The sequence below is a fragment of the Saccopteryx bilineata genome, chromosome 2 (assembly GCF_036850765.1).
Source record: "Saccopteryx bilineata isolate mSacBil1 chromosome 2, mSacBil1_pri_phased_curated, whole genome shotgun sequence".
NCBI lineage: Eukaryota > Metazoa > Chordata > Mammalia > Chiroptera > Emballonuridae > Saccopteryx > Saccopteryx bilineata.
This window is the reverse complement of record NC_089491.1, coordinates 21,727,191-21,753,364: the sequence shown is the minus strand read 5'-3', so window position 1 is coordinate 21,753,364 and position 26,174 is coordinate 21,727,191. Positions and strand designations below refer to the sequence as shown.

General features: G+C 42.9%; 1 protein-coding gene across 1 annotated transcript; it reads right to left on the bottom strand.

The window, feature by feature from the left end:
• Positions 1 to 6,014: 6,014 nt before the first annotated feature.
• Positions 6,015 to 25,668, bottom strand: LOC136322175 (allergen Fel d 4-like). Its single transcript, XM_066254328.1, has 5 exons — positions 25,529 to 25,668; positions 24,656 to 24,792; positions 15,825 to 15,898; positions 6,661 to 6,770; positions 6,015 to 6,068 (listed from the first exon to the last, which is right to left on the bottom strand). Exons 1-5 carry the CDS (start codon positions 25,622 to 25,624, stop codon positions 6,015 to 6,017), a joined length of 471 nt encoding a protein of 156 aa, XP_066110425.1. The 5' UTR covers positions 25,625 to 25,668.
• Positions 25,669 to 26,174: the final 506 nt, after the last annotated feature.

Here is a 26,174-nt window from a genome sequence, read left to right as displayed (position 1 = left end):
TGGCCTATCCGTTTTTGGCTCCATTGTTTCTTTACCGACTGTCCGAATCCAATGCGAAGCTGCATGGGCTGGGCAGCTCTGATGCTGGCCCTGGCCATGGCTGCTGGCTTTACAATGGTTGTTGGTCAAGTAAGTTTGTAAATATGATGTATATATTTGCTCCCTTATAATTTGCATTGGGTGTGGGAGACAGGCTGTAAGCAGGCAGGGTCCTTAGAGCGGATGGCTTTGTTTTAAGACTAAGTCTTTACCACTCTTTTAATACTAAGATCTTTTCAACATCCTCCTAATACTAAGATCTTCTCAAAACTAAGCTTTTCCCCACACCCTTGATTGTTGCATGATGTAGGATGATGCACTCATATGAAGAATTCCATTTATGCCTCAGATAAGTGGCTTTGTATCAGAGACTTCCTTATTTGTATACAGTGGTACCTTCAGATACAAACAGACCAATATAAATTTTTTTAAGATACGAGCTGCAACTTGGTCCGTATTTTTGTTTGAGAAGTGAGCAAAATTCTGAGATATGAGTCGTGATTCCAGAAGCTGCCGCTAGTTGGCGGGTTGGCGCATGGGTCCAGTATCAGCAGTTTGATATACAAGCTGACTGACTTACGAGCTCGGTTACAAAACGAATTAAATTTGTACCTCAATGTACCTGTAAAGCTAGTAGGCACAGCCACTATCACAGCCACCTGGCCCATGCAGGTTTGCATTTGATTCAGACAGACAGTAATGAAACAACAGAGCCAAGAACTGGTGGGTCATCATCTTTATCCTAGCTTGCACCCAGTAGGCAAGAAATACACACAGTGGGAAAACACTTCCCTTTCCATTCAAGGCTCCCAAAGCTACTGACTTACCTGAGGTTCCTAGAATCAAAGGTTTCTACCTCACCAGACTTATTCACCTCTGTTCCCCATCTCCTTTTCTCTATACAAACTCTGCACAAACTTGCTTCTCCTTCAGCACTCCGCCATCTTGGCTGCTTCTCCTCTCCTCCACGTGGCCTTTCTCTGCTCTCCTCTCTAATGCTAATCTCAGGAACCGAGAGAGAGCAAGTTCCCAATCTGCCCCATTTTATAGTATAGAAATCCAAACCTTTAATCCAATATACAAACAAGGAAGTCTCTGATACAATGTCACTCATCTGACGCATAATGGGATTCCTCATGAGAGTGCACCACCTCATATCAAGCAAAAGTCAAGGGTGTGTGGAAATGCTTAGTTTTAAAACTAAGCCTTAAGCCAGGGGTCCCCAAATTACAGCCCGCGGGCCACATGCGGCCCTGAGGCCATTTATCCGGCCCCCACCGCACTTCTGGAAGGGGCACCTGTTTCATTGGTGGTCAGTGAGAGGAGCATAGTTCCCATTGAAATACTGGTCAGTTTGTTGATTTAAATTTACTTGTTCTTTATTTTAAATATTGTATTTGTTCTCGTTTTGTTTTTTTACTTAAAAATAAGATATGTGCAGTGTGCATAAGGATTTGTTCATAGTTTTTTTTATACTCCGGCCCTCCAACGGTTTGAGGGACAGAGAACTGGCCCCTTATGTAAAAAGTTTGGGGACCCCTGCCTTAGGCTATAATGACTTCGCCAGCTTACAGCCTGTTTCCCACACCCAATTCAAACTATAAGGCAGCAAACATATATATCATATATACAAACATATTTAACCAACATTCTACCCCTTTTGCTCGCTTCACAATCTAAAGCACAGATATTCCTGCACAAGGAAATTAGGCTCATTACACAAATTAAAACAACATGACAAATCATATAATTTTAACAATTACAAAGATACACTTCACCAGTCTCTGAGCACTTTGCCAAAAGCACAAAATGTCCTCGAACTTCTTTCTACCCATGAGAAAATCTTTCTGGAGCAGAGGAGTGCTTCCAGCAAAACTGCACCCCAACCCCATCAGGGCATTTTACATTGTCCAAAATCCGTAAGTCCATCCAACAAAGGAGCCAGTGCTCACTCCAGTCATAATCCAGGAATCAGTCCAAGCACATGGGGTCTCAGCCACGCCCCTCATCCCTGCCATCCTGGCAGGTCTTACACTGTCCTAAGGAGAAGCACGTGGCAATGGCAGTCAGCATTTTCATCTCTGCTCCTGAAAGCATGATGGCAGCCACCCCTGTGTCCCAAAATCACAGACCTACCAGGGGTGTAGTAGGTACTCCTTGCTTCTGGGCTCTCACCTTCTGGAGACTGCAGATTGCAACTCCAGACTGATTTTCCTCATCTTCCGAAGAGGAACTGAAAACATCAGCTCCTACTGCTGGGCTTGAGCCCCTGGCCTCCTGCTGCTGCTGGTTCTCTACAATGTCCAGGGCAATCTGCAACTCACAAACTTGTGATTCCTTCTCCAGTGGCTGCTCCATTTCCAAGTGAATCTCATGAACTTGGTCAGCCTCTCCAGTACTTGCTCCAGCTCCAGGGTCGGCATCTCTTTCTCCCATGTTTGCTCCAGCTCCTTCCACTGCTCTGTTTGCAGGTCCTAGCAGCCTCTTCCACAGAGTTCTCAGTTTCTTCACGCATGGCTGTAGAAGTCAGCCAGCCTATGGTCCCAAAAAGGACAGCCATGGGGAACCATAACAGCAACCAGTCCTCTACCATGCACCTCAAGGGTGGTGGCTCCATACCAATCTGTGAATCCTGCTACAGACTAACTAAACCAAATGTAAAGCCAGTAGCCACAGCCACCATCACAGCTGCCTGGCCCATGTAGGTTCACATTTGATTCGGACAGACAGTAATGAAACAACGGAGCCAAGAACTGGTGGGCCATCATCTTTATCCTAGCTTGCACCTAGCGGGCAAGAAATACACACAGTGGAAAAATGCTTCCCTTTCCTTTCAGGGCTCCCAAAGCCACTGACTTATCCGAGTTTCCTAGAATCAAAGGCAACCTCATTCACCTCTGTTACCCATCTTCTCTCTACACCAGTGGTCCCTAACCTTTTTTGGGCCACAGACTGGTTTAATGTCAGAAAATATTTTCACGGACCGGCCTTTAGGGTGGGACAGATAAATGTATCACGTGACCGAGACAAGCATCAAGAGTGAGTCTTAGAAGGATGTAACAGAGGGAATCTGGTCATTTTTAAAAAATAAAACATCATTCAGTCTTAAATATAAATAAAACAGAAATAATGTAAGTTATTTATTCTTTCTCTGCAGACTGGTACCAAATGGCCCCATGGACCAGTACCGGTCTGCAGCCTGAGGGTTGGAGACCACTGCTCTACACAAACTCTGCACAAACTTGCTTCTCCTTCAACATTCCGCCATCTTGACTGCTTCTCTCCTCCACGTGGCCTTTCTCTGCTCTCCTTTCTAATGCTAATCTCAGGAACCGAGAGAGAGCAAGCTCCTAGTCTGCCCCATTTTATAGTGTAGAAATCCACACCTTTAATCCAATATACAAACAAGGAAGTCTCTGATACGAAGTCACTCATCTGAGGTATAATGGGATTTCTCATGAGAGTGCACAGTCAAAGGTGTGTGCACCTTTGCACACACCAAAAACTAACCTTTTTGGAAAAGCTTAGTTTTAAAACTAAGCCTTAGGCTATAATGACTTGGCCAGCTTACAGCCTATCTCCCACACCCAATTCAAACTATAAACGAGCAAACATATATATCATATTTACAAACTTATTTGACAAAGAGTACCACTGTATTGACTTAAAGGCTATAATTTCTACACTATAAAATAAGACAGGTGGGGGGGCTCTCTCTCTCAGATCCTGCCATCAGCATTGCAGAGGAGAGGCAGCCAAGATGGTGGAGTGCTGAAAGAGAAGACAGTTTGTGCAGAGAGAAGGAGATGAGGAACAGAAGTGAATAAGGCTGGTGGGGCCTTTGATTCAAGGAATACTCAGATAAGTCAGTGGCTTTGGAAGCCTTGAATGGAAAGGGAAGTGTTTTCCCACTGTGTGTATTTCTCGCTTACCGGGTACGAGCTAGGATTAAAGGTGATGGCCCACTAGTTCTTGGCTCTGTTGTTTCATAACCATCTTCCTGAATCAAATGTGAGCCTGCACAGGCCAGGTGGTTTTGATGGTGGCTGTGGATACTGGCTATACAATGGTCTATTTAGAAAATACCTGTTTCTGACCCCAACTTTATTTCTAGTTTGAATATTGTAGTCTGGTTACATGCATTCAGAGAATTTAAGAGGCAAATACTGCCTGACCTGTGGTGGCAGAGTAGATAAAGCATCAACCTAAAATGCTGAAATTGCAGGTTCCCAACCATTGGCAGATCTGGTCAAGGCACATATGGGAGTTGATGCTTTCTGCTCCTCCCCTCTTCTCTCTTTGGCTTTCTCTTCTATCTCAAGTGAATATATAAGTCTTAAAGAAGCAAAAACATCAGCAGTCTTAAGTTTCTGAGGGATTTGCACAGCCAAGAGAAATATAGGTCTGGTCTATAGCAAAAGCATGTGATTCACAAATCTTCAATGTGATTTCTCTGAACCTGCACAAGCTGAGGTTGTGTGTGTTTATAAGGGATAATGGACAAGAAATATCCTAAGAAAACATGGGCAAAAGAGGACAGTGACCATAAGATCATGTTTCCTCCACATTCTCTGATCTCTTATGTCTTGAAATCCATCTTTGGCCACACACATGAGGACAAAGCCCTAGGGTGGGAGGAGAAACCAGAGAGAAAGAACTGGGTTCCTGAATGACTCTGTGGAATAGAGTTGCCAGCCAACATGGAGCACTCTCTTTAGAATTTTCATACGAGAGTAAAATTAATTCAATATTAACTAAACCATACTAGACTATGGTTGGGTCTCTTTCTCTCCCTCTCTCTCTCTCTCTCTCTCTATCTATCTCTATCTCTATCTCTATCTCACTTTCTCCCTCCTTCCCTCCATCCCTCCCGTTCTCTCGTGTTATTAAAATTTCTTTTTCTACCTAGACAAACTAATGAAATGTCCAACTGGAGATATTTATCTTACTTCAATAAGCTGGTTACTCCACCTGACTAGAGTAAAGGTAATTCTATTCTTCCCACTGCTCACGCCAAAATCCTTGGAGGCATCCTGTGGCCTTGACCCTACTGGATGTAAATATTGAAAGAGGCCCTGCATATGTGATTAAGCTTGCTGCATCTCAGAACTTCAGGTGGACACATACATAGAGTAAGCTGGGACCTAATCCTTAAAATGTGAATATCTTCAAACAAAGACCACCAGGTCCATTCCTGTGGTTAAAAAGCCTGGGTTAATTATTGTGGCTTGGAAGTATGCTCACCATGGAAAACCATGGCTGTCTCAGTCAGAGTGTGTTAGGAAGAACCTACTACAGGACTTGGGGACAATCGGAAAAAGCTCTGAATTGCATGCTGTCAGAGGTCATGAAAGTCTATCATTGAATGAATCCATAAATCTTACCTATAGGGAGTGGAGATAAGCTTGACTGTATAACTGGACTTGATAAAGAAGCAGCAGTCCTTCATTTTAGCCAAGAGAGACATGTTTTTGGATTGCACAACAATCTTGTTTTAATGATATTTGAGTGACCTTGTCTGATGTTTTATGAGATTATATATGTGCTACAGCAGAACTCACTTACCTGTGCCCATCAGGCTGGCTGGTGATAACACTGAAGCCTAGCCATGGGGGTCAGATCGTTCCAGGAAGGCATAGTGCACTACAGCCCAGAACTCCTGGGCTCAAGCAATCCTCCTGCTTCAGCCTCCCAAGTAGCTGGGACTACAGGTGCGTGCCACCATGCCCGGCAATATCTGAGGTCTTTATACATGGAGGATATCTACACAGTGACTCTGTACAATACAATTGCTTAGGTCACTTGCTCTAAAATTCACAGAACATGTGGATCTTAAACCCAAGAAACTCTACTCCAAATTTCAAACTCAACCTGCTAGTGTCCTTACCAAATTATTGCCATTGCTCTCTCTGTACATAACCCTCTATTGATTTTGGAAAGCAGTGATCCCTGAGCCACCCCCTCTCCATCAGACATCACCTGCCTGGAGGCCTGGGCATCATCGCTCCCTCGGAGGTGGAAGCAGCGATCTGCAGAGGCAGAACAGAGCACAGTCACTCTCCAACCCATTTACTTCCCAGCAAGCAACCAACGGATTTCCAGGTTAGGGCAGAGGGTACTGATTGGAGATGTTCTTTCTCTTAAATGTCTCTGTGGGAATTTATGAAAAGAAAACCAGAGAGAGCTGAACTTATTGTAATTGGCCACATCCACTATGGTTTCCTTAGGAATTCCTTGTTATAGGCAAAGTTCCTCAAACCTTTTCTTGATATTTGAACTCAAATCTGGCTTTTGTTCTGTGGAAACAGTGACAGTAACTGTTGTGTCTTGTGTATTGGTCATTGAGGCTCCTGGTGGCATGGGGACAGGTCAAAGGGAAATAGATGGCAGTGATTGGTGCTTAGGCAGAGGTTAGAGATGAGCTATAGCCAGGCTGATTTTGACATTTTAAGGATATATTTGAGGCACAAAGAGAGATTCATCTTCCCATCCCCAAACCTGAGGGATTCCCCAAGGTGAGCACCTCTCTTCAAAGAAGGACAGATGTCCCAGGGTAAAAATAAGAGGAGCATTATTTTCCCAGCCTACCACAAGGTAAGTGTTAGCACAAAGATACTCTACCAGACAGCTCCATGATTGGGTTTCTTTATCATTCTTGAAAATCAAGACGCATAAAACAAGATATTCACTATAGACTGCTTCAACTATGTGAAACAGATTGTATCCATCACCTGTGGAGGAAACAGGACACAGCTCACGACTCTTTGGTCCATGGGAAGCAAGTGAGACACTTTACCCATTCTCTTTCACAGAACAGACTCTAGTGATACTTAATGTCCTCATTTGCATCCTCCTAGGCTTCATCGGGTGCCTGCAAAGTGTAGAATGGAAACCAGTGGCACATTGATGACTAGTGGTAGAAAATTCAGCCACAGCTGCAACTTACCTTCTATTATCTGCCGTGAGGCTCACCTACCACCCTCAGCCATCTCTGTGTCTCTGTCCTGTCCATAAGCCACACTGACATTATACACCCAGCACTCATCCAAGCAATGCACTGTGGCAAGGCTACCAGAAACTATCAGAAAGTGAGCATGGAATAAAAAGTATTTAGAAAACAGACTTTTTTGTGTGCCCTTTAAATTTTGTTGCTGATCTTACATAATACAAATACAGCTTGACCTGTGGTGGCTCAGTGGATAAAGCATCAACCTGGATCACTGCAGTCTTTGATTCGAAACCCTGGGCAGACCTGGTCAAGGAAGATATGGGAGTTGATGCTTTCTGCTCCTCCACCCTTCTCTCTCTGGCTCTCTCTTCTCTCTAAAATGAATACATAAGTCTTAAAAAGGCAAATACATCAGAAGTCTTAAGTTTCTGAGGGATTTGCACTGCCAGAGAAATTTAGGTCTGGTCTATAGCAAAAGCATGTGATTCATGAATCTTCAGAGTGATTTCTCTGAACCTGCACAAGCTGAGGGTGTGTGTGTCCTTGGGGGATAATGGACAAGGAACATTCTTCCAGGACCAGGGCCAAAGAGGAGAGTGTACATAAGATCGTGTTTCCACCACATTCTCTGATCTCTTATATTTTGAAATCCTTCTTTGGCCACACACATGAGGACAAAGCCCTAGGGTGGGAGGAGAAACCAGAGAGAAAATACTAGATTCCTGAATGACTCTGCGAATAGAGTTAACAGCCAACCTGAAGCACTCACTTTAGAATTTTCATACGAGAGTGAAATTAATTCAATCTTCACTAAACCACACTAGAGTATAGTTGAGTCTCTCTCTCTCTCTCTCTCTCTCTCTCTCTCTCTCTCTCTCTTATGTTATTATAATTTATTTTATTTTAGCTAGAGAAACTAATGAAGTGCCCAACTAGAGATAGTTATTGTTCTGCAATAAGCCAGTCCCTTCACCTGACTGGAGTAAAGGCAATTCTATCCTCCCCACTGCTCAGACCAAAATCCTTGGAGGCATTCTGTATCCTTGTCTATACTGATGCAAACACTGAAACAGGTCTTCTATTTGTAGTTCAGATTGCTGCATCTCAGAACTTCAGGGGACACATGAATGGAGCAGGTTGGGGTGTTCTTAAAAATATTAATACTCTTCAAACAAAGACCACCAGGTCCATAATTATGATTGAAAAGACTGGGTTAATTATTGTGGGTAGGAAGTATGCACACCATAGGGAACATGGTGTCTCAGAGCGTGTTAGGAAGAACCTACTACAGAACCTGGGGATAAACTAAAGAAGCTCTAGGTTGGGTGCTGTCAGCGATGAGAAAGTCTATCATTGAATGCATCCATAAATCTTCCCTTTAGGGAGTGGAGATAGGAATGACTATACAGCTGTGCATGATTAAAAAAAAAAAAAAGACAAAAAAAACCCAGCAGGCACTCATTTTAGCCAAGAGAGAGACAAGTTTTTGGATTGCACTATAAACTTGTTTCAATGATTTTGGAGTGACCTTGTCTGATGTTTAATGAGAGTGTTTGTGTCCCACTGAAAAACCACTTACCTGTGCCCATCAAGTTGGCTATGATAACAATGAACCTAGCCATGGGGGTCAGGCTGTTCCAGGAGGGCAGGGACTGCATGTATTTCGTTCTCAAATGGGTAGTGGTGCCTCCTTTCAGGCCACAGACACTCAGCTTCTCTCTGTAACCCCAGGGGAAGCACAGGAGCTGTCTCCAAGTCACTCTGGCTCGGCCCCTGCTTCTCAGAGCATTGCATCTTCAGTCGGCCTCCCCGCCTGAGTGACCCAGATCTGACCTCAGAACCCAGCAGACAAAACTGCTTTTCTTTTCAAAATGACTGCTCTGCTCTTGTTTCTGATATACTGATATCTTTACTTTTTGCTTTTGAGTGTTCTTAACATTTCATGCCTCAGTTGCTGAAAATGTTTGGATTGAGGGGTAGGTTTCACAGGGAATTCAAGCTGCCATCCTGACCCAGGAGCAGCTGAGAGTCTGCCTGTGCCTCCCCTGGACTGTAGTTTCCTAAGCTGTGGCACCTCAGCCATCGCTTGTCATCCAAGTGGCTCCCTGTGCATTGACTGTTGTTGTTTGTAATGCTCTAAACATTCCCAAGGAAAGCTAGGCAATGCCTTGTATCCATTAGCTTGTCTATTTCTTTTTTGTTCTTTTAGACAATTAAATATAACAGAGTGACATTGATCAGTAAGAATACATAGGTTTCAGGTAAACATTTTTTATACCATTTGAACTGTTGCTTATGTTGGATACCCATCACCCAAAGTCAAATCATTTTCCGTCACCATATATTTGTCCCTCTTTACACCCCTCCCCCTACCGTCTCTCACATGTCCGCCTCCCCCTGGTAAACAGTACACTTTTATCTATGTCCATGACTCTCAGTTTTATATCCCTCCTATGTCTGAAATCATATAGTTCTTAGCTTTTACTAATTTACTTATTGCACTCTGTATAATGTTCTCAAGGTCCATCTATGTTGCCATAAATGGCAATTTGTCATCATATCTTACACCTGAGTAGTATCCCATTGTATATATGTACCACATCTTCTTTATCCAGTCCTCTATCAAAGGACACTTTGGTTGTTTCCATGTCTTGACCACTTTGAATAATGCTGAGATGAACATAGGGGTGCATGTGCCTTTACATACCAATGTCTCTGAGTTTTTGGGAGTAGATACCCAGTAGAGGGATTGCTGGGTCATATGGTAGATCTATTCTTAATTTTTGAGTAACCATCATACTTTCTTTCCTAATGGTTGTACTACTTTACATTCCCACCAGCAGTGAATAAAGGTTCCTTTTTTCTACACAGCATTTCCAACACTTGTTATTACCTGTCTTTAGATAAAAGCCAGTCTAACAGGTGTGAGGTGGTATCTCATTGTAGTATTGAAATCAATACATTTCTCAAATAGCTAGTGAAGAATCTTTTTCTATATCTTTGTATGTCCTCTTGGGAGAAGTGTCTGTTGAGGCCTTCACCCCATTTTTTAATTGGATTGTTTGTTGCTGAGCTTTGTGAGTTCTTTATATATTTTGAATATTAATCCCTTATCGGAGCTGTTGTTTGCAAATATCATCTCCTGTTTAATTGGCTGCCTATTTGGTTTTTTGTCAGTTTCTTTTGCTGTGCAGAAGCTTTTTAGTTTGATATAGTCCCATGTATTTATTTTTGCCTTTACTTCCCTTGCCTTTGGGTCAAAGTCATAAATTGTTCTCTACGGCCAAGGTCCATGAGTTTAGTATCTATATTTTCTTCTATGTAATTAATTGTTCTAGATCTTATCTCTAGATGTTTGATCCATTTTGAATTATTTTTTTTGCAGGGGACAAACTATACTCAAGAATCATTCTTTTGCATGTGGCTTTCCAATTTTCCAAGCACCATTTATTGAAGAGACTTTCTTTTTTCCACTGTGTGTTTTTGGCTCCTTTGTCAACAGTGATTTGTCCATATTTATGTGGTCTTATTTCTAGGCTCTCAGGCGTCCCCAAACTATGGCCCGCGGGCCGCATGTGGCCCCCTGAGGCCATTTATCCAGCCCCTGCTGCTCTTCCGGAAGGGGCACCTCTTTCACTGGTGGTCAGTGAGAGGAGCACTGTATGTGGCGGCCCTCCAGCGGTCTGAGGGACAGTGAACTGGCCCCCTGTATAAAAAGTTTGGGGACCCCTGCTCTAGATTCTATTCCATTGGTCTGTATGGCTGTGTCTGCCAATATCATGCTGTTTTGATTATTGTAGCTCTATAGTATAATTTGAAGTCAGGTAGAGTGATATCTCCAGCTTCATTTCTTTCCCTCAAGATTGCTTTGTCTATTTAGGACTTTTTATGATTCCATACAGACCTGGTGATTTTTTTTCTATTTCTTTAAAAAATGACATTGAGATTTTGATGGAGAATGTATTAAATGTGTATATTGCTTTGGGTGATATGCCCATTTTAACTATGTTGATTTTTCCAATCCATGAACACAAAATATTTTTTTCATTTCATTGTGTCTTTTTCAATTACTTTTAGTAATGCTTTGTAGTTTTCAGTATATAGGTTATTCCCATCCTTAGTTAACTTTATTCCTAGGTATTTTATTTTTTTTGTTGCAATATAAAAGGAATTGTTTGTTTTTAATTCATTTTCTGAAATTTCATTGTTGGCATATAGGAAAGCAATAGATTTTTTATATTGGTTTTATATCCTGTGACTTTACTGTGCTGGTTTATTGTTTCTAATAGTTTTTGGTGGAGTCTTTGGGGTTTTCTATATACAGGATCATGTCATCGGCAAAATGTGATACCTTTACATTTTTCCCAACATGGATGCCCTTTATTTCTTTCTCTTACCTGATGACTCTGGCTGACACTTCCAGAACTATGTTGAATAAGAATGGAGAGAGTGGGCAACCATGTCTTGCTTCTTATTTTAAGGAAAAGCCTTCATTTTTTCAGCATTTAGTATGATATTAGCTCATGGTTTGTCATATATGGCCTTTATTATTTTGAGGTACTTTCCTTCTACTCCAATTTTATTGAATGTTTTAAATATAAAAGGATGTTGTATCTTAACGAATGATTTTTCTGCAGCTTTGATAGGATCATATGATTTTCTTCCTTGTTTTGTTGAAGTGGTGTATTACATTGATCTATTTACATATGTTGAACCATCCTTGTGCTCCTAGAATGAATCCCACTTGACTGTGCTATAATATTTTTTTAATGTGTTGTTGTACTGGATTTCCTAGTACATATTTTGTTTGGGATTTTTTGTCTATTTCTTAAGTGGCAACATTTAAAATTAAAGGTCGCAGCATGACTGGTTTGCTTTCTATGTAACCTTTTGCCACTTGTCAGTAAACCAGGTCAAGTGTGTTAGATAGGAGAAATAAACCTGAAGCTAATTTATTCTTCTGACATGAAGGCAGAGTAAGACAAAGAGCATCAGATACATAGAAAGCCTTCTGTCATTAACCTTATGCTCATGATGACTGAGTCATTCCCTCTACATGACAAACCCCACCCCATGTAGTTCTGTTCCACGACCGAAGTGTGACATTCACACGGTTTTTTGTTTGTTTTGATTGATTTTGAAGAGAGAGAGGGCTTGAGAAAGAGAGAGTGAAAGAAGCATCAACTCATTGCTTAACATAGTTGTTCCATTCACTTGTGTACATACTGACTGTTTCTCCTGCCTGCCCTGACTGGATATTGAACCTTTGACCTCAATGGGCCAGGGTGATACTTAATCTACTGAACTACCTGCCAGGGCACTGACATTGTTTTCATCATCTGATTTGAGTAAAAGATTACAAGTGGAGGAAGAACCCTAACTTCATTTTTTCCAAAGTCTATAGGCTCCCAAAATAAGAGGTAAAGAATTTTCAGGCTCATTGATGCTTCCTAATGGCACCCAGTACAGTTCGCTAAGGACCCCTAGTGCTCACATTTCATGGCTTCTCACTGAAATTGCTCACAACAGATAACCATGGTGGCTGAAGGAAATATTCTGAAAGCAGGAGATGCCGACTGTCAGAGATGGGTGATGGAGAAGCTGGAGTGTGGAGGCAGTCCTGAAACATGGCGAACTGGTCTTAACTCTCACACCCTATCAAGAAAAAGAATCCCTGGAGGGTACAAAATTTGGCAAGTTTCATAGGTTGTTACATAGAATCACTAATAAACAGGCAGCACTCACAGGGACAGAATTACTGCAAGGGACGGAGATTCTGAGACTCAGGGAAGACTCTGAAGAGCAAGAGGACCATTTGGGAACAGGGCCAAGGAAGCCCCTCATTCGCTGTGTCAGCCCCATGTCACTCATGTACACAGAGACGACCATATAACTGCAAGACAAAACATTTATTCACAGGTAGAGGAAGGTCTTATTCATGGCAGAGTTCTTTTGGGTTTGGCAAAGAGAGTTAGAAATTTGAAAAAACCTTGATTCTTAGTGTGTTGATGAGTTTTGTCAATGATTATGGAAAATCTTGAAGATGCAGGGATAAAGCCTTCATGGACGATATTGATAGAAATCAGCTCATACACCTTGTCACAAAAGGACATGGTGACCATAGAATGAAGATCCTGGCTCCCAGGTGAGGAAGGATTCACACAGCACTAAATAAGCAGATGACAGAGAGAACAAAGAACACTCATTAAGCACTTCCTGGGTTCCATTGAGACAAAGAGAATTTCTATTACAGAGAGGAAAAGGTGAAGAAATAAACATCCATCTGCACTCTACCTCCGTTATATGGCAAAATACATGGAAAGAGGGCATTCAGTCAGTGATTTCTCTTTTCTATGACTGATTCCATCATACCCTCCCTAAACTCAGTCTATGAAAAAGAGAGGATTCAATGAAAGAACCAAGGCTGGTGTCTGCCATCATCCACTTTAAAAGTTTTGAGGAATTTTCATAAGTTGAGAAAAAATGTCAATAACCATAGCTATTTTTTATTAAATGCTGACTGTACAAAGCCATAGTTGCTAAGCCTTCCCCATATATCATCTAAGTAGAGCCCCCCAGTGAATCTGAGGTAAGATGCAGATGAGGAAATTCAGAACCAGTTCTCCTGGTGGAGGACAACTGGAAGGTGAGTCAGTCTATTTGTAGATCAGAAGCTCAGGATGTACAGAGATCAAAGGAAGACATTGTTACCACAAACTGGAGGGTGAGACCACAGCTTTGGGGCTTGAAAGATGGACAAAGCACTGACATTCATTTGAGTTTTTTACTCACACCCTAGTACTCTTTTCCTATTTCAAATTTTAAGTTTTAACCTTGTTGAGGACATTACCAATTACTGAGGCCATTTCATTAGTGAATATCCATGTAGTGACTTTGTACGGTATACATCATTGTTTTCCTTTTATTGGCTTAGGTCAGTTTCTCTAAAGCTCATGGAAGGAGGGGTTCTGTACTCACCCTGCAAGCTCTTTAACAAATTATTTTTATTATAATTTCTGAATGTAAAGCCCTGATGATTTTAGAATGCAGTGATCCCTGGACCACCCCACCTCCATCAGACATCACCCACCTGGAGCCCAGGACATTGTTGCCACTTCTGTTGTAGAGGCAGCGATCTGCAGAGACAGAACAGATAACAGTCACTCTCCAACCTATTTACTTCCCAGCAAGAAACCAAAGGATTTTCCAGGTTAGTGAGGAAGGGACTGATTGGAGGTGTTTCTTCTCTTAAATGTCTGCACTCAGTAACATGGGAATATATAGAGAGAAAACCAGAAAGAGCTAAACTTACCACGAGTGGTCACATCCAGTATGTTTTCCTGTGGAATGTCCAGTTGTAGGCAAAGTTTCTCAAACCTTTCCTTGGTATTTGAACGCAGATCTGCGTTTCGTCCTGTGGAAACAGTGACAGTAACTGCTGTGTCTTGTGTAGTCATTGAGGCTCTTGAGGGCAGGGTGCAAGTGGATGGAAAATGGATGGCAGTGACTGATTCTTAGGCAGAAGTTAAGGATGGACTATAAACTGGCTTGAATTTGGTGTTTTGGGAATATTATTGGGACATGATTAGAGATTTCATCTTCCTGGCACCAAACCTGAGCAATTCTCCAAGGTAAGCACCTTTATTGAGAAGATGTCCCAGAATAAGATTGGGAGAAACATTTTGATTCCAGCCCACTCTAAAGATGAGTGTCAGCACAAAGATACTCTACCGTACAATTCCATCACATTGGTTCGTACACCATTCTTGAAATTCACGCAAGATACAAAAAGATATTCATCCACGACTGTTTCAAGGAAGTACATTAGGTTCTGTCCATCATCTGTGGAAGAAACAGAACACACTCAGAACTCTGGTCCATGGGAAGCAGTGAAACTCTTTATCCATTTTCTTTCACAAAACAGATTCTAGTGATACTTAATGTCCTCATTTGCATCTCCCTAGGCTTCATCAGGGACCTGCAAAGGAATAATTGACAACCAGTGGCACATTGATGACTAGTGGTAAAAAATTCAGCCACAGTTGCAACTTACCTTCTATTATCCTCCATGAGGCTCACCTACCGCCCTCGGCCATCTCTGCCATTTTCCTATCTCTGTCCTGCCCATAAGCCACACTGGCATTATACATTCAGCTCTCATTGAAGCATTGCGCTGTGGCAGTGCCCACCAGAAACCATGAGAGAGTGAGCAGGGACTCAGAAGCTATTCAGAATACCTATTTCTTTTGTGTGCCCATTTGCTTGTGCTGCAGGTGATACATATAACCAAATAGCCATCTTGTTCTAATGACTTTCTTTGCCAAGTATTGGCTTTTACACACAAGATTCTCCCAGATTGAGACCATTGACTATTACATGACCTGATGTATATTACTTAAATAACATTGATTGGAAGCAGATCAAGGCCTCAGCCAGCTGGCTCAGTGGATAGTGTGTCAGCCCGGTGTGCGGACGTGCTCAGTTCAATTCCCAGTCAGGGCACACATGTGAAGCAACCATCAGCTTCTCTTCCTATCCATCTCTCCCCCTCTTTCTTCTCCTCCTCCTCCCTCTCCCCCATCTTTCTCTCCTCCCCTTTCATAGCCAGTGGCTCGATAGGTTTGAGCATTGGCCCAGGCACTGAGGATAGCTCAGTAGATTCAAGAATCAGCCCCAGATGGAGGTGGGTGCAAGGTGGATCCGATTGGGTAGCATACTGGAAACTCTCTATCTTCCCCCCTTCACTTAGAAAAACATGGATCAAGATATTTGGTTTTAGAAAATTTCTTGCCATTTGAAGTACAATATAAAAGACCTTTTCTTTAAGTATACTTACAGGCAACACTATAAACACCCTTCTCTTCTGTTGGATTGGCAATGAGATAAATTTTAGTACACTCTCCATTATCCCTGTAAAATAGAATGAAAAGATGCCCAAGAGATATTGATGGAGCCGGCTCCCTCCCATTCCACCTGTAACCCGTGTGTCTGGTTCCAGTTAGCTTGCCCTCACCTCCTATAGTCTCAGTTAAATTTATTCCTCTCACCAGTTCTTCTCTCTGAGTCTAGAAAAGATTTAGGTCATGGAGCCATGGAAGAGTGCTGGATGAGTGACTGAGATTTTGGATACAGGCCCACAATGTAAGTGCACACATGCATGTGTGTGTTTGTGCCTGTGATGTGTGTATATGTTGTGGGTGTGTGTGTGTGTGTGTGTGTGTGTGTGTGTGTAGAGCTACAAGACTATATGTAGACTTCTGTTCTTTTCTTCCCAAATATAAAAGGCTGTACTTACTTTGAATGATATTTAAGCAAGAGAGAAGAGTTGGCCAAAAGTTGAATATATTCCAGATAAACACTCATGCTACCAGTTTCTTCTTTTATAATTTCCAGGTCCTTTGAGGCCAACATGACAGTATACCATTCTCCTTCAAGCTGCAATAAATCAGTAAAATGGCTGGGGGAGAAGAGAAGACAGGGCACCTCTTGGACACTCGTCTCTGGGAACTCCGCCCGATGGGCCAGACTCTGAGTGCTGATGTGAAGACAGCATGACAATTCAGGTCTATTGACACCACATGTGAGGCTCTTTCCACTGTCCCTCCAGTGAAAATGGAGGTCCTCAAGTACTGTCTTCTTTCCACAGAGGATAATTGCTTTTAGTCCAACTCAAAAACCACCCCTTTTTCTAACACAGGTGTCCCCAAACTTTTTACACAGGGGGCCAGTTAACTGTCCCTCAGACCGTTGGAGGGCTGAACTATAAAAAAACAAACAAACAAAAAAAACTGTGAACAAATCCCTATGTGCACTGCACATATCTTATTTTAAAGTAAAAAAAACAAAACAGGAACAAATACAATATTTAAAATAAAGAACAAGTAAATTTAAATCAACAAACTGACCAGTATTTCAATGGGAACTATGGGCCTGCTTTTGGCTAATGAGATGGTCAATGTCCGGTTCCATATTTGTCACTGCTAGTCGTAACAAGTGATATGATGCGCTTCCGGAGCCGTGACGCATGTGTCCCGCGACACCGGAAGTAGTACTGTACATGAGCAACGCCGCAATTTGTGGCACCACCACATACAGTACTCCAGGAGCACAGTACTCACTGACCACCAATGAAAGAGGTGCCCCTTCCAGAAGTGCAGCAGGGGCCAGATAAATGGCCTCAGGGGGCCGCATGTGGCCCATGGGCCATAGTTTGGGGACCCCTGCTCTAACATGCCAAAGCCTCTTCCTGTCCAGTGGGGCCACCCACAGCCACCCCCAAAGTCAGACTCCCTATGCTCCCCCGACTCTACCTTTGACATATCTAAGTTGCTTGTCACAACTTCATGGTGTCCTCCCTCGTGGGCACAGACCAGGGTCAGCCCCAGACACAGAAGCAGCAGCTTCATCTTGGGAGGGACAACACCGACTCGGCTGCAGTCACTGGGGTGAGTCTCCCTGATGGCGGCTCCACTCCCCAGCGCCTCTGTCTTTATATTCAGTCTGGGTCCTGTGTTTAGTCCCCAGGGCACCCCTTTCTCCTCCCACTCCACGAATAGTCTGTATTCATTGGTGTGAGGCCAGAATTGTTCCTGCCAATCTCATCTCTTTTAGATCTACTCAGTGACTTGACATTACTCAAAAAAACATGCAAAACACACACACACACACACACACACAAATGGTGCATTCAATGAAAAACTGCCTTTTAGAACCAGATTTAACTGTGAAATCTGAGACCAGTGATGAGAGGCAGGAATGGAGAAGATCTGGGAAATGGCATGTGTGGACCCTCCTTGCACCACCACTCACATGGCATGTAGAAATAGGTGAGTCTCTCCATTTTAATCACCCTCAGAAACAAAGAAACTGTCTCTACCAAAGATGACAGTACCTATCACAAACATTCAAATAGAGTACATTAGAATAGGGTCGCATAAAATAATGTCTTGAAAGTATGGTGTCTGGTAATGAGTACATTTTAATTTCTTTTCCTTGTTGTCTGAATTTCACCACAAATGAGTGAACAAATGTTTAATCACTTTGTACATATACTTTGCTACATATCATAGACCCCTTAACAAAAATGTAGAAGTAGAAGATGTCTTTCATTTCTTCAAGCAACATTCAATGCACGTGGGGAAATGCTGTGCATACTCAATAAGATCTTCATTCTACAAGCATATGTACTAGGCTATGGTTGAGACTCTTTCTCTCCTTCTCTCATGTTATTACAATTTCTTTTTCTAGCTAGAGAAACTAATGAAATGTCCAACTGGAGATATTTATCTTTCCCCAATAAGCCGGTTCCTCATCTGACTAGAGTAAAAGCAATTCTGTTCTCCCCACTGCTCAGGCCAAATTCCTTAGAGGCATCCTGTGTCCTGTCCCTACTGGACGCAAACATTGAAACAGATCCTGCATTTGTGATTAAGCTTGGTACTTCCTAGAATTTCAACAGGCACATACATCGAGTTGGCTGGGGGTGTAATCCTAAAAATGTTAATACTCTTCAAACAAAGGCCCCCATGTTTATACCTGTGGTTGAAAAGCCTGAGTTAGCCCTAGCCAGTTGGCTCAGTGTTAGACCATCAGCCTGGCATATGGAACTCCCTGGTTTAATTCCCATTCAGGGCACTCAGGAGGAGCAACTATCTGCTTCTCCCCCCATCTCTCTTTCCTCTCTCTCTTCCCTTCCCACATCCATGGCTCGAATGGATGAGGCAAAGTTGGCCCCGAGCACTGAGGTTGGCTCCATGGCCTCGCCTCAGTCTCTAAATTAGCTCTCTGCTCAGCAATGGAGCAGCCAGTGGCTCAGATAGGCAGAGCATCAACTGATAGGGGGCTTGCCAGGTCCGGGCACATGCGGGAGTCTGTCTCTGCCTTCCTGCCTCTCACTTAATAGAAAAGCCTGGGTTAATTATTGTGGCTAGGGAGTATGCTCACCATGGGAACCATGAGTGTCTCAGTCAGAGTATGTTAGGAAGACATACTACAGGATTAGAGGATGATCTAAGGAAGCTCTAGGTTGGGTGCTGTCAAAAATCAGGGAAGTCTGTCATTGAATGAATCCATAAATCTCACCAATAAGGAGTGGAGATAAGCATGACCGTAAAGCTGCACTTGATAAAGAAGCAGCAGTCCCGCATTTTAGTCAAGAGACATGTTTTTGGATTGCACAACAATCTTGTTTAAATGACATTTGAGTGACTTTGTCTGATGTTTTATGAGATAATTTATGTCCCACAGCACAACCCTCTTACCTGTGCCCATCAGGCCAGCTATGGTAACACTGAAGCCTAGCCTTGGGGGTCAGGCCGTTCCAGGAGGGCAGGGACTGCATGTGTTTCATTCTCAAATGGGTGGTGGTGCTTCCTTTCAAGCCACAAGCAGTCAGCCTCTCTCTGTGACTTCAGGGGAGGAAGAGGAACTGTCTCCAAGTCACTCTGGCTCAGCCCTGCTTCTCAGAGCTTGGCATCTTCAGTCGGCCTCCCTACCTGAGTACTGTGATCCTCCCTGCATGGGTGACCCAGATCTGTCCTCAGATCCCAGTGCTCAGAACTGCTTTTCTTTTTCCTTGTAATTTGAAAAGAACTGCTCTGCTCTGTTTCTGATCAACTGATGTCTTCACTTTTTGCTCCTGCGTGTTCTTAACATTTCATGCCTCATTTGCTGAAAATATTTGGATTGAGGGGTAGGTTTCAGAGGAAATTCAAGCGCTATCCTGACCCCTGGCTGTAGTTTCCTGACATGTGACACCACCCAGCCATCTCTTATCATCCAAGTGGTCCTCTGTGCATTGACTGTTATTGTTTCTTATGCTCTAAACATTCCCAAAGAAATGCTAGGCCATTAGCTTGTGTGTTTTTTATATGGCAATATTTAAAACAACAGATCCTAGCATGACTAGTTTGCTTTCTACAGAGACTCGACCACTTGTCTGCAAATCAGGCCAAGTGCGTAAGTCAGGAGAAAGAAGCCTGAAGCTAACTTATTCTGCTGACATGGAGGCAGAGTAAGATGGGGAGTGTCAGATACGTAGAAAACCTTCTGTCATTAACCTTATGCTCATGATGACTGTGTTGTTCCTCGTACATGGCAACCCCCACCACATGGAGTTCTGTTCCCACAACCAAGTGCAACATTGACACTGCTTTTTTTATTAATTGATTTGAAAGAGAGCTAAAGAGAGAGAGAAATAGAAACATGAACTTGTTGTTTGACATAGTTTTTATGTTTTCTTGTGTACATCGGGACTGCTTCTCCTACCTGCCCTGACCAGGGATGGAACCGTTACCTTAGTGAGCTGTGTGTGATGATCCACTGAGACAGCCGGTCAGGGCATTGATATTGTTTTTATCACCTGATTTAAGATCAGGATTATAAGTGGGGGAAGAACCCTAGCTTCTCTTTCTCCAAAGCCCATAGGCTCCCAAAATAAGAGGTAAAGAACCTTCAACCTCCTTCATGCCTCCTTACGGCACCCAGTTCAGGTCGCTAAGGACCGCGAGGGCTCACATTTTGTGACCTCTCACTGAACGTGCTCACAGCAGATAACCCGGTGGCTGAAGGAGTATCCTGAAAGTATGAGACGCCGACTGTCAGAGCAGGGTGATGGAGAGAAGCTGGGGTGTGGAGACAGGTCCTGACACATGGCGAGCGGCTCTCAGTCTCAGCAGTGCCTAACTCTCACTTGCCATTGAGAGAGAGATTCTCTGGAGGGTACAAACTGTGGGGTAAAACTCATAGTTTGCATTATAGGGTCACAAAGGAATAGAAAATATAAAGGGCAAGCAGCACTCACAGGGACAGAGAATTACTGAGGGGAGGGAGAAGCTAAAACACAGGGAAGACTCTGAGAAATAGAAGATCATGTAGGAACAGGGCCAAGGAAGCCCCCCCATTCGTTGTGTCAACCCCTTGTCGCTCACATACACAAAGACGATCACATGACTGCAAGACGAATCATTTATTGACAGGTAGAGGAAGGTCTCATTCGTGGCAGAGTTCTTCTGGGTCTGGCAAAGACAGTCAGAAATTTGAAGAAAACCTTTGATTCTTAGAGAGTTGATGAGTCTTTCTAGACGATTAGGGAAAATTCTGAAGATTCAAGGATAAAGCCTTCATGGATGATAGTGATGGAAACCAGCTCACATACCTTGTCACAAGATGACATGGGGACCATAGACTAAAGATCCTGGCTCCCAGGTGAGGAAGGATTCACTCAGCACTTAAAAAGCAGATGACAGAGAGAACAAAGACACTCATTAAGGACTTCCTGGGTTCCACTGAGACAAAGAGAATTTCTATTACAGAGAGAAAAGGTCAAGAAATAAACATCAACCTGCCCTCTAATTTGTTATTAGACAGAATACAGGGAAGGAGCACATTGAGTCAATGATTTCTTGTTTCTATGACTGATCCCATTGTACTCTTCCCAAACTCAGTCTATGAAAAGAGACAGGAATCAATGAAGGACTTGAGGCTAGTATCAGCCATTATCCACTTTAAAATTTTTGAGGAATTAGCCTGACCTGTGGTGGCGCAGTGGATAAAGCTTCAACCTGGAATGCTGAGGTCGCTGGTTCAAAATCCTGGGCTTGCCTGGTCAAGGCACATATGGGAGTTGATGCTTTCTGCTCCTCCCTTCTCTCTCTCTCTCTCTCTCTCTCTCTCTCTCTTTCTCTCTTTCTCTCTCTCTCCTCTCTAAAATGAATAAATAAATAAAATTTTAAAATTTTTGAGGAATTTTTGATAAGTTGAGGAAAAATGGCAATAACCATAGCTATTTTTTATTAAATGCTGACTTCATAGAGCTATAGTTGCTAAGACTTCCTCATATCATCTGAATAGAGCCCCACAGTAAGTCTGAGGTGGGAAGCAGATAAGGAAATTCAGAACCAATTTCCCTGGTGGAGGACAACTGGAAGGTGAGTCAGTCTATTTCCAGATCAGAAGTTCAGGATGTGCAGAGATCAAAGGAAGACATTATTGCCACAAAATGGAGGGTGAGACCACAGCTTTGGGACTTGAAAGATGGACAAAGCACTGACATGTATTTGGGTTTCATACTCACACCTTATTACTCTTTTCCTATTTTAAGTTTTAACAATATTTAGGCCATTATCAATCACAGAGGCCTTTTCACCAGCAGGATAGACACACAGTGACTCTGTATGGTATATATCATTGTTTTCCTTTTAATTACTTTGGTCAATTGCTCTAAAGCTCATGGAAGGAGTGGGTCCTGAACTCACCCTTCAAGCTCTTTAACAAATTATTTTTATTATAATCTTTGAACATAAAGCCCTGATGGTTTTAGAATGCAGTGATCCCTGGGCCACCCACCCCCACCCCACCCCTGTCCATCAGACATCACCCACCTGGAGCCCTGAGCGTCACTGCCACTTCCATTGTGGAGCAGCGATCCCGCAGAGGCAGAACGGAGCACAGTTGCTCTCCAGCCCTTTTACTCCCAGCAAGGAACCAAAGGATTTGTTTTCCAGGTTAGGGTAGGGAGGACTAATTGGAGTTGTTCTCTCTCTTAAATGTCTCCACTTAGAATCATGGGAATTTAGGGAGAGAAAAGCAGAGAGAGCTACACTTACTGCCATTGCTCATGTTTCGTATGTTTTCCTTAAGAATTCCCTTTTGTAGACAAAGGTCTTCAAACCATTTCTTGACATTTGAACTCAAATCTGGTTTTCCTGTGGAAACAGTGACAGTAAGTTCTGTGTCTTGTGTGTTGGTCATTGAGACTCTTGAGGACATGGGGACAGGTGGATGGGAAATAGATGGCAGTGATTGGTGCTTAAGCAGAACTTAGAGATGAGTTGTAACCTGGCTTGAATTTGACATTTTTAGGATATTATTGTGACATGGTGAGAGATTCATCTTCCCATTCCCAAGCCTGAGGGACTCCCCAATGTGAGCACCTCTCTTCAGAGGAGGACAGATGTCCCAGGGTAAGAATGGGAGGAGCATTTTGTTTCCAGCCTACTCTAAGGTGAGTGTCAGCATAAAGATACTCTACCAAACAACTCCATGTATTTGATTACTTTATCATTCTTGAAATCAAACGGTAAAAAAACAACATATTCAGTATCAATTCCCTCAATTTTGTACAATACATTATATCCATCATCTGAGAAGGAGACAGGACAGACTCAGGACTCTTTGGTCCATGGGAAGCAGTGAGACTCTTTACCCATTCTCTTTCACAGAACAGGATCCAGTGATATCTCATGTTCTCATTGTATCCCCCTAGGCTTCCTCAGGTGCCTGCAAAGGGTAGAATGACAACCAGTGGCACATTAATGACCAGTGATAGAAAACTCAACCACAGCTGCAACTTACCTTCTATTATCCTCCGTGAGGCTCACCTACCACCCTCGGCCAACTCTGCCATCTGTCTGTCTCTGTCCTGTCCACAAGCCACACTGGCATTGTACACTCAGCACTGATTCACGCAATGCGCTGTGGCAGTGGCCACCAGAAACCATCAAAGAGTGAGCAGGGAATCAGAAACTATATGAAAACTGTATCTTTTGTGTGCTCCTGTTTGCCTTTGTTGCAAGTGGTACATATGACCACCAAAGAGCCATCTTTTTTTTAAATGATTATATATGCCAAGTATTGGCTTTTACATACAAGGTCTTTCTGATTGGTGATATTTTCTATTAAGTGACCTGATGTATATAACTGAAATAAAATTGTTCAGATATGGATCAAGATCTTAAAAATATTGGGATTTAGGTATTTTCTTGTTTGAAGTAGAATTTACAAGGACTTTTTTTTCTTCATGTATACTTACAGATAACACTATATTCATCCTTCTCTTCTGTTGTGTTAACAACAAGATAAAATTCAATACAGTAACCATTTTCCCTGTAAAACAGAATGAGCAGATACCCAAGAGATATTAATAGGACCGGTTCCCTCACATTCCACCTATAACCCGAGTGTCTGGTCTCAATTGACTGTTGAACATTTATGGTACAAATTTGACAGAGCTTTTATTAATCTTATCTCACTTTATTTGGTTCTTTAACAATGAGTCAACCGTTGATACCACTGTTACTCGCCCACCACTTTGCACTCTTATTGTTACTATAGCTACATGCCTAGACAATTAGCTGAGTGCTCAGATGTGCCGGCCTCTCAGATGAATGCCCTACAAACACTGCCTCAAATGTTTTCGCACACACAAACAATAAAAGCCCATGAGAAAGAATTATTGCCATCCTCTTTGACCCAAGGGAAAGTGGGGATGAAAAGAAATAAAATTATTAGGTCACACAACTAGTAAGTTACAACAAGGCTGTTGATCCTCAACCCTATGCTCTTAACCTATGCTCTGTTGTCTTTCTACCTATAACTCTGATACCCCCTCCCCCTGACCTCCTCCAGTCCCATTTAAATTTAGTGCTCTCACCAGTTCTGCTCTCTGAGTCTAGAAAAGATTCAGGTCATGGAGCCATGGAAGAGTGCCGGATGAGTGACAGATTTTGGATACAGGCCCACAATGTAAGAGCACGCATGTATGTGTATGTTTGTGCCTGTAGTATGTGTATATGTTGTGTTGTGTGAGTGTGTCTCTGTGTGTGTGTGTAGCTCCAAACCAAATCAGTCTTCTGTTTCTTTTTCCCAAGTAAAATAGGACATTCTTACCCTTTATAATGTTTAAACAACAGAGAAGAGCTGACCAGTTCTTTTATGTATTCCACATAGATCCTCAGGTTACAATTCTCTTCTATCCTTTCCCTCACATCTGAGGCCACCATGACAGTATACCACTCCCCTGAGGCCTGCAATAAATCAGTAAAAGGCTGGGTGAGAGGAGAAGACGGAGCATCTCATGGACACTAGTCTCCGTGAACCCTGCCCAATGGGCCAGACTCTGAGTGCTGAAGACAGCATGAGAACTCAGGTCAATTGTCACCATGTATGAGGTTTGTTCCACTGTCTCTCCCATGAAAATGGAGGTCAAGTGCTGTCCTCTTTCCACATAGGACAATTACTCTTAGTCCAACTCAGAAACCATCCCTTTTCGGCCCTGGCCAGTTGGCTCAGCAGTAGAGCATTGGCCTGGCATGTGGAAATGCCAGGTTTGATTCCTGGTCAGGGCATACAGGAGAAGCACCCATCTGCTTCTACACCTTTCCTCCTCTCCTTCCTCTCTATCTCTCTTCCCCTCCCACAGCTAAGGCTCCATTGGAGCAAAGTTGGCCCAGCACTGAGGATGGCTCCATGACCTCTGCCCCAGGTGCTAGAATGACTCTGGCCGCAACATAGCAACACCCCAGATGGGCAAAGCATTGATCCCTGGTGAGCATGCTGGGTGGATCCTGGTTCAGCGCATGTGGCTGTCTGTCTGACTGCCTCCCCACTTCTAACTTCAGAAAAAATACTAAATAAATAAATAAATAAATAAAATCACCCCCTTTCACTAACATGTCAAAGCCATGTCCAGTGAAGCCATCTTGCTTCAGTATCTCCACAGCCACCCCCAAAGTCAGACTCCCTATGCTACCCCAACTCTACCTTTGACATATCGAAGTTGCTTGTCACAACTTCATGGTTTCCTCCCTCCTGGGCACAGACCAGGGTCAGCCCCAGACACAGCAGCAGCAGCTTCATCTTGGGAGGGACAACATCGACCTGGCTGCAGTCACTGGGGTGAGTCTCCCTCATGGTGGCTCCACTTCCCAGCGCCTCTGTCTTTATATTCAGTCTGGGTCCCGTCTGTAGTCCCCAGGGTACCACCTGTTCTCCTTTCTCTCCACAAACGGTCTATATTCATTGGGGTGAGACCAAGATATTTCCTGTCAATCTCATCTCTTTTTGATCTACTCAGTGACCTGACATTACACAAAATACACACTGAAAAAAATGGTGGATGATATGAAAGACTGCTTTGTGAAACCAGATTTAACTGTGAAATCTGAAAGCCAATGATGTGTGACAAGAATAGATTAGAATTGAGAAATGGCATGTGTGAACAATTCCTGTTCCACCACTCACATATTATGTGGAAATAAGTGAGTCACTCCATTTTAACTAGCCTTAGAAAGAAAGAAACTGTCTCTGCCGATGATGATAGTTCCTATCACAAAGCATTCAATTTAAATAGATTAGAATAGGTTCACATAAAATAGTGTTTTAAAGTATGGTGAGGTTATTTTATTTC

Excerpts from the sequence above, each read along its gene's own strand:
- LOC136322175 (XM_066254328.1), bottom strand. The coding sequence starts at position 25,624 with ATGAAGCTGCTGCTGCTGTGTCTGGGGCTGACCCTGGTCTGTGCCCAG. Across the intron at positions 6,771-15,824 it reads GGGTGTTTATAGTGTTGCCT|GTGATGGATACAATCTGTTT; the intron begins GTAAGTATACTT and ends TTTCCTCCACAG. Across the intron at positions 6,069-6,660 it reads CCCAATCATGGAGCTGTCTG|ATCGCTGCTTCCACCTCCGA; the intron begins GTAGAGTATCTT and ends CTGCCTCTGCAG.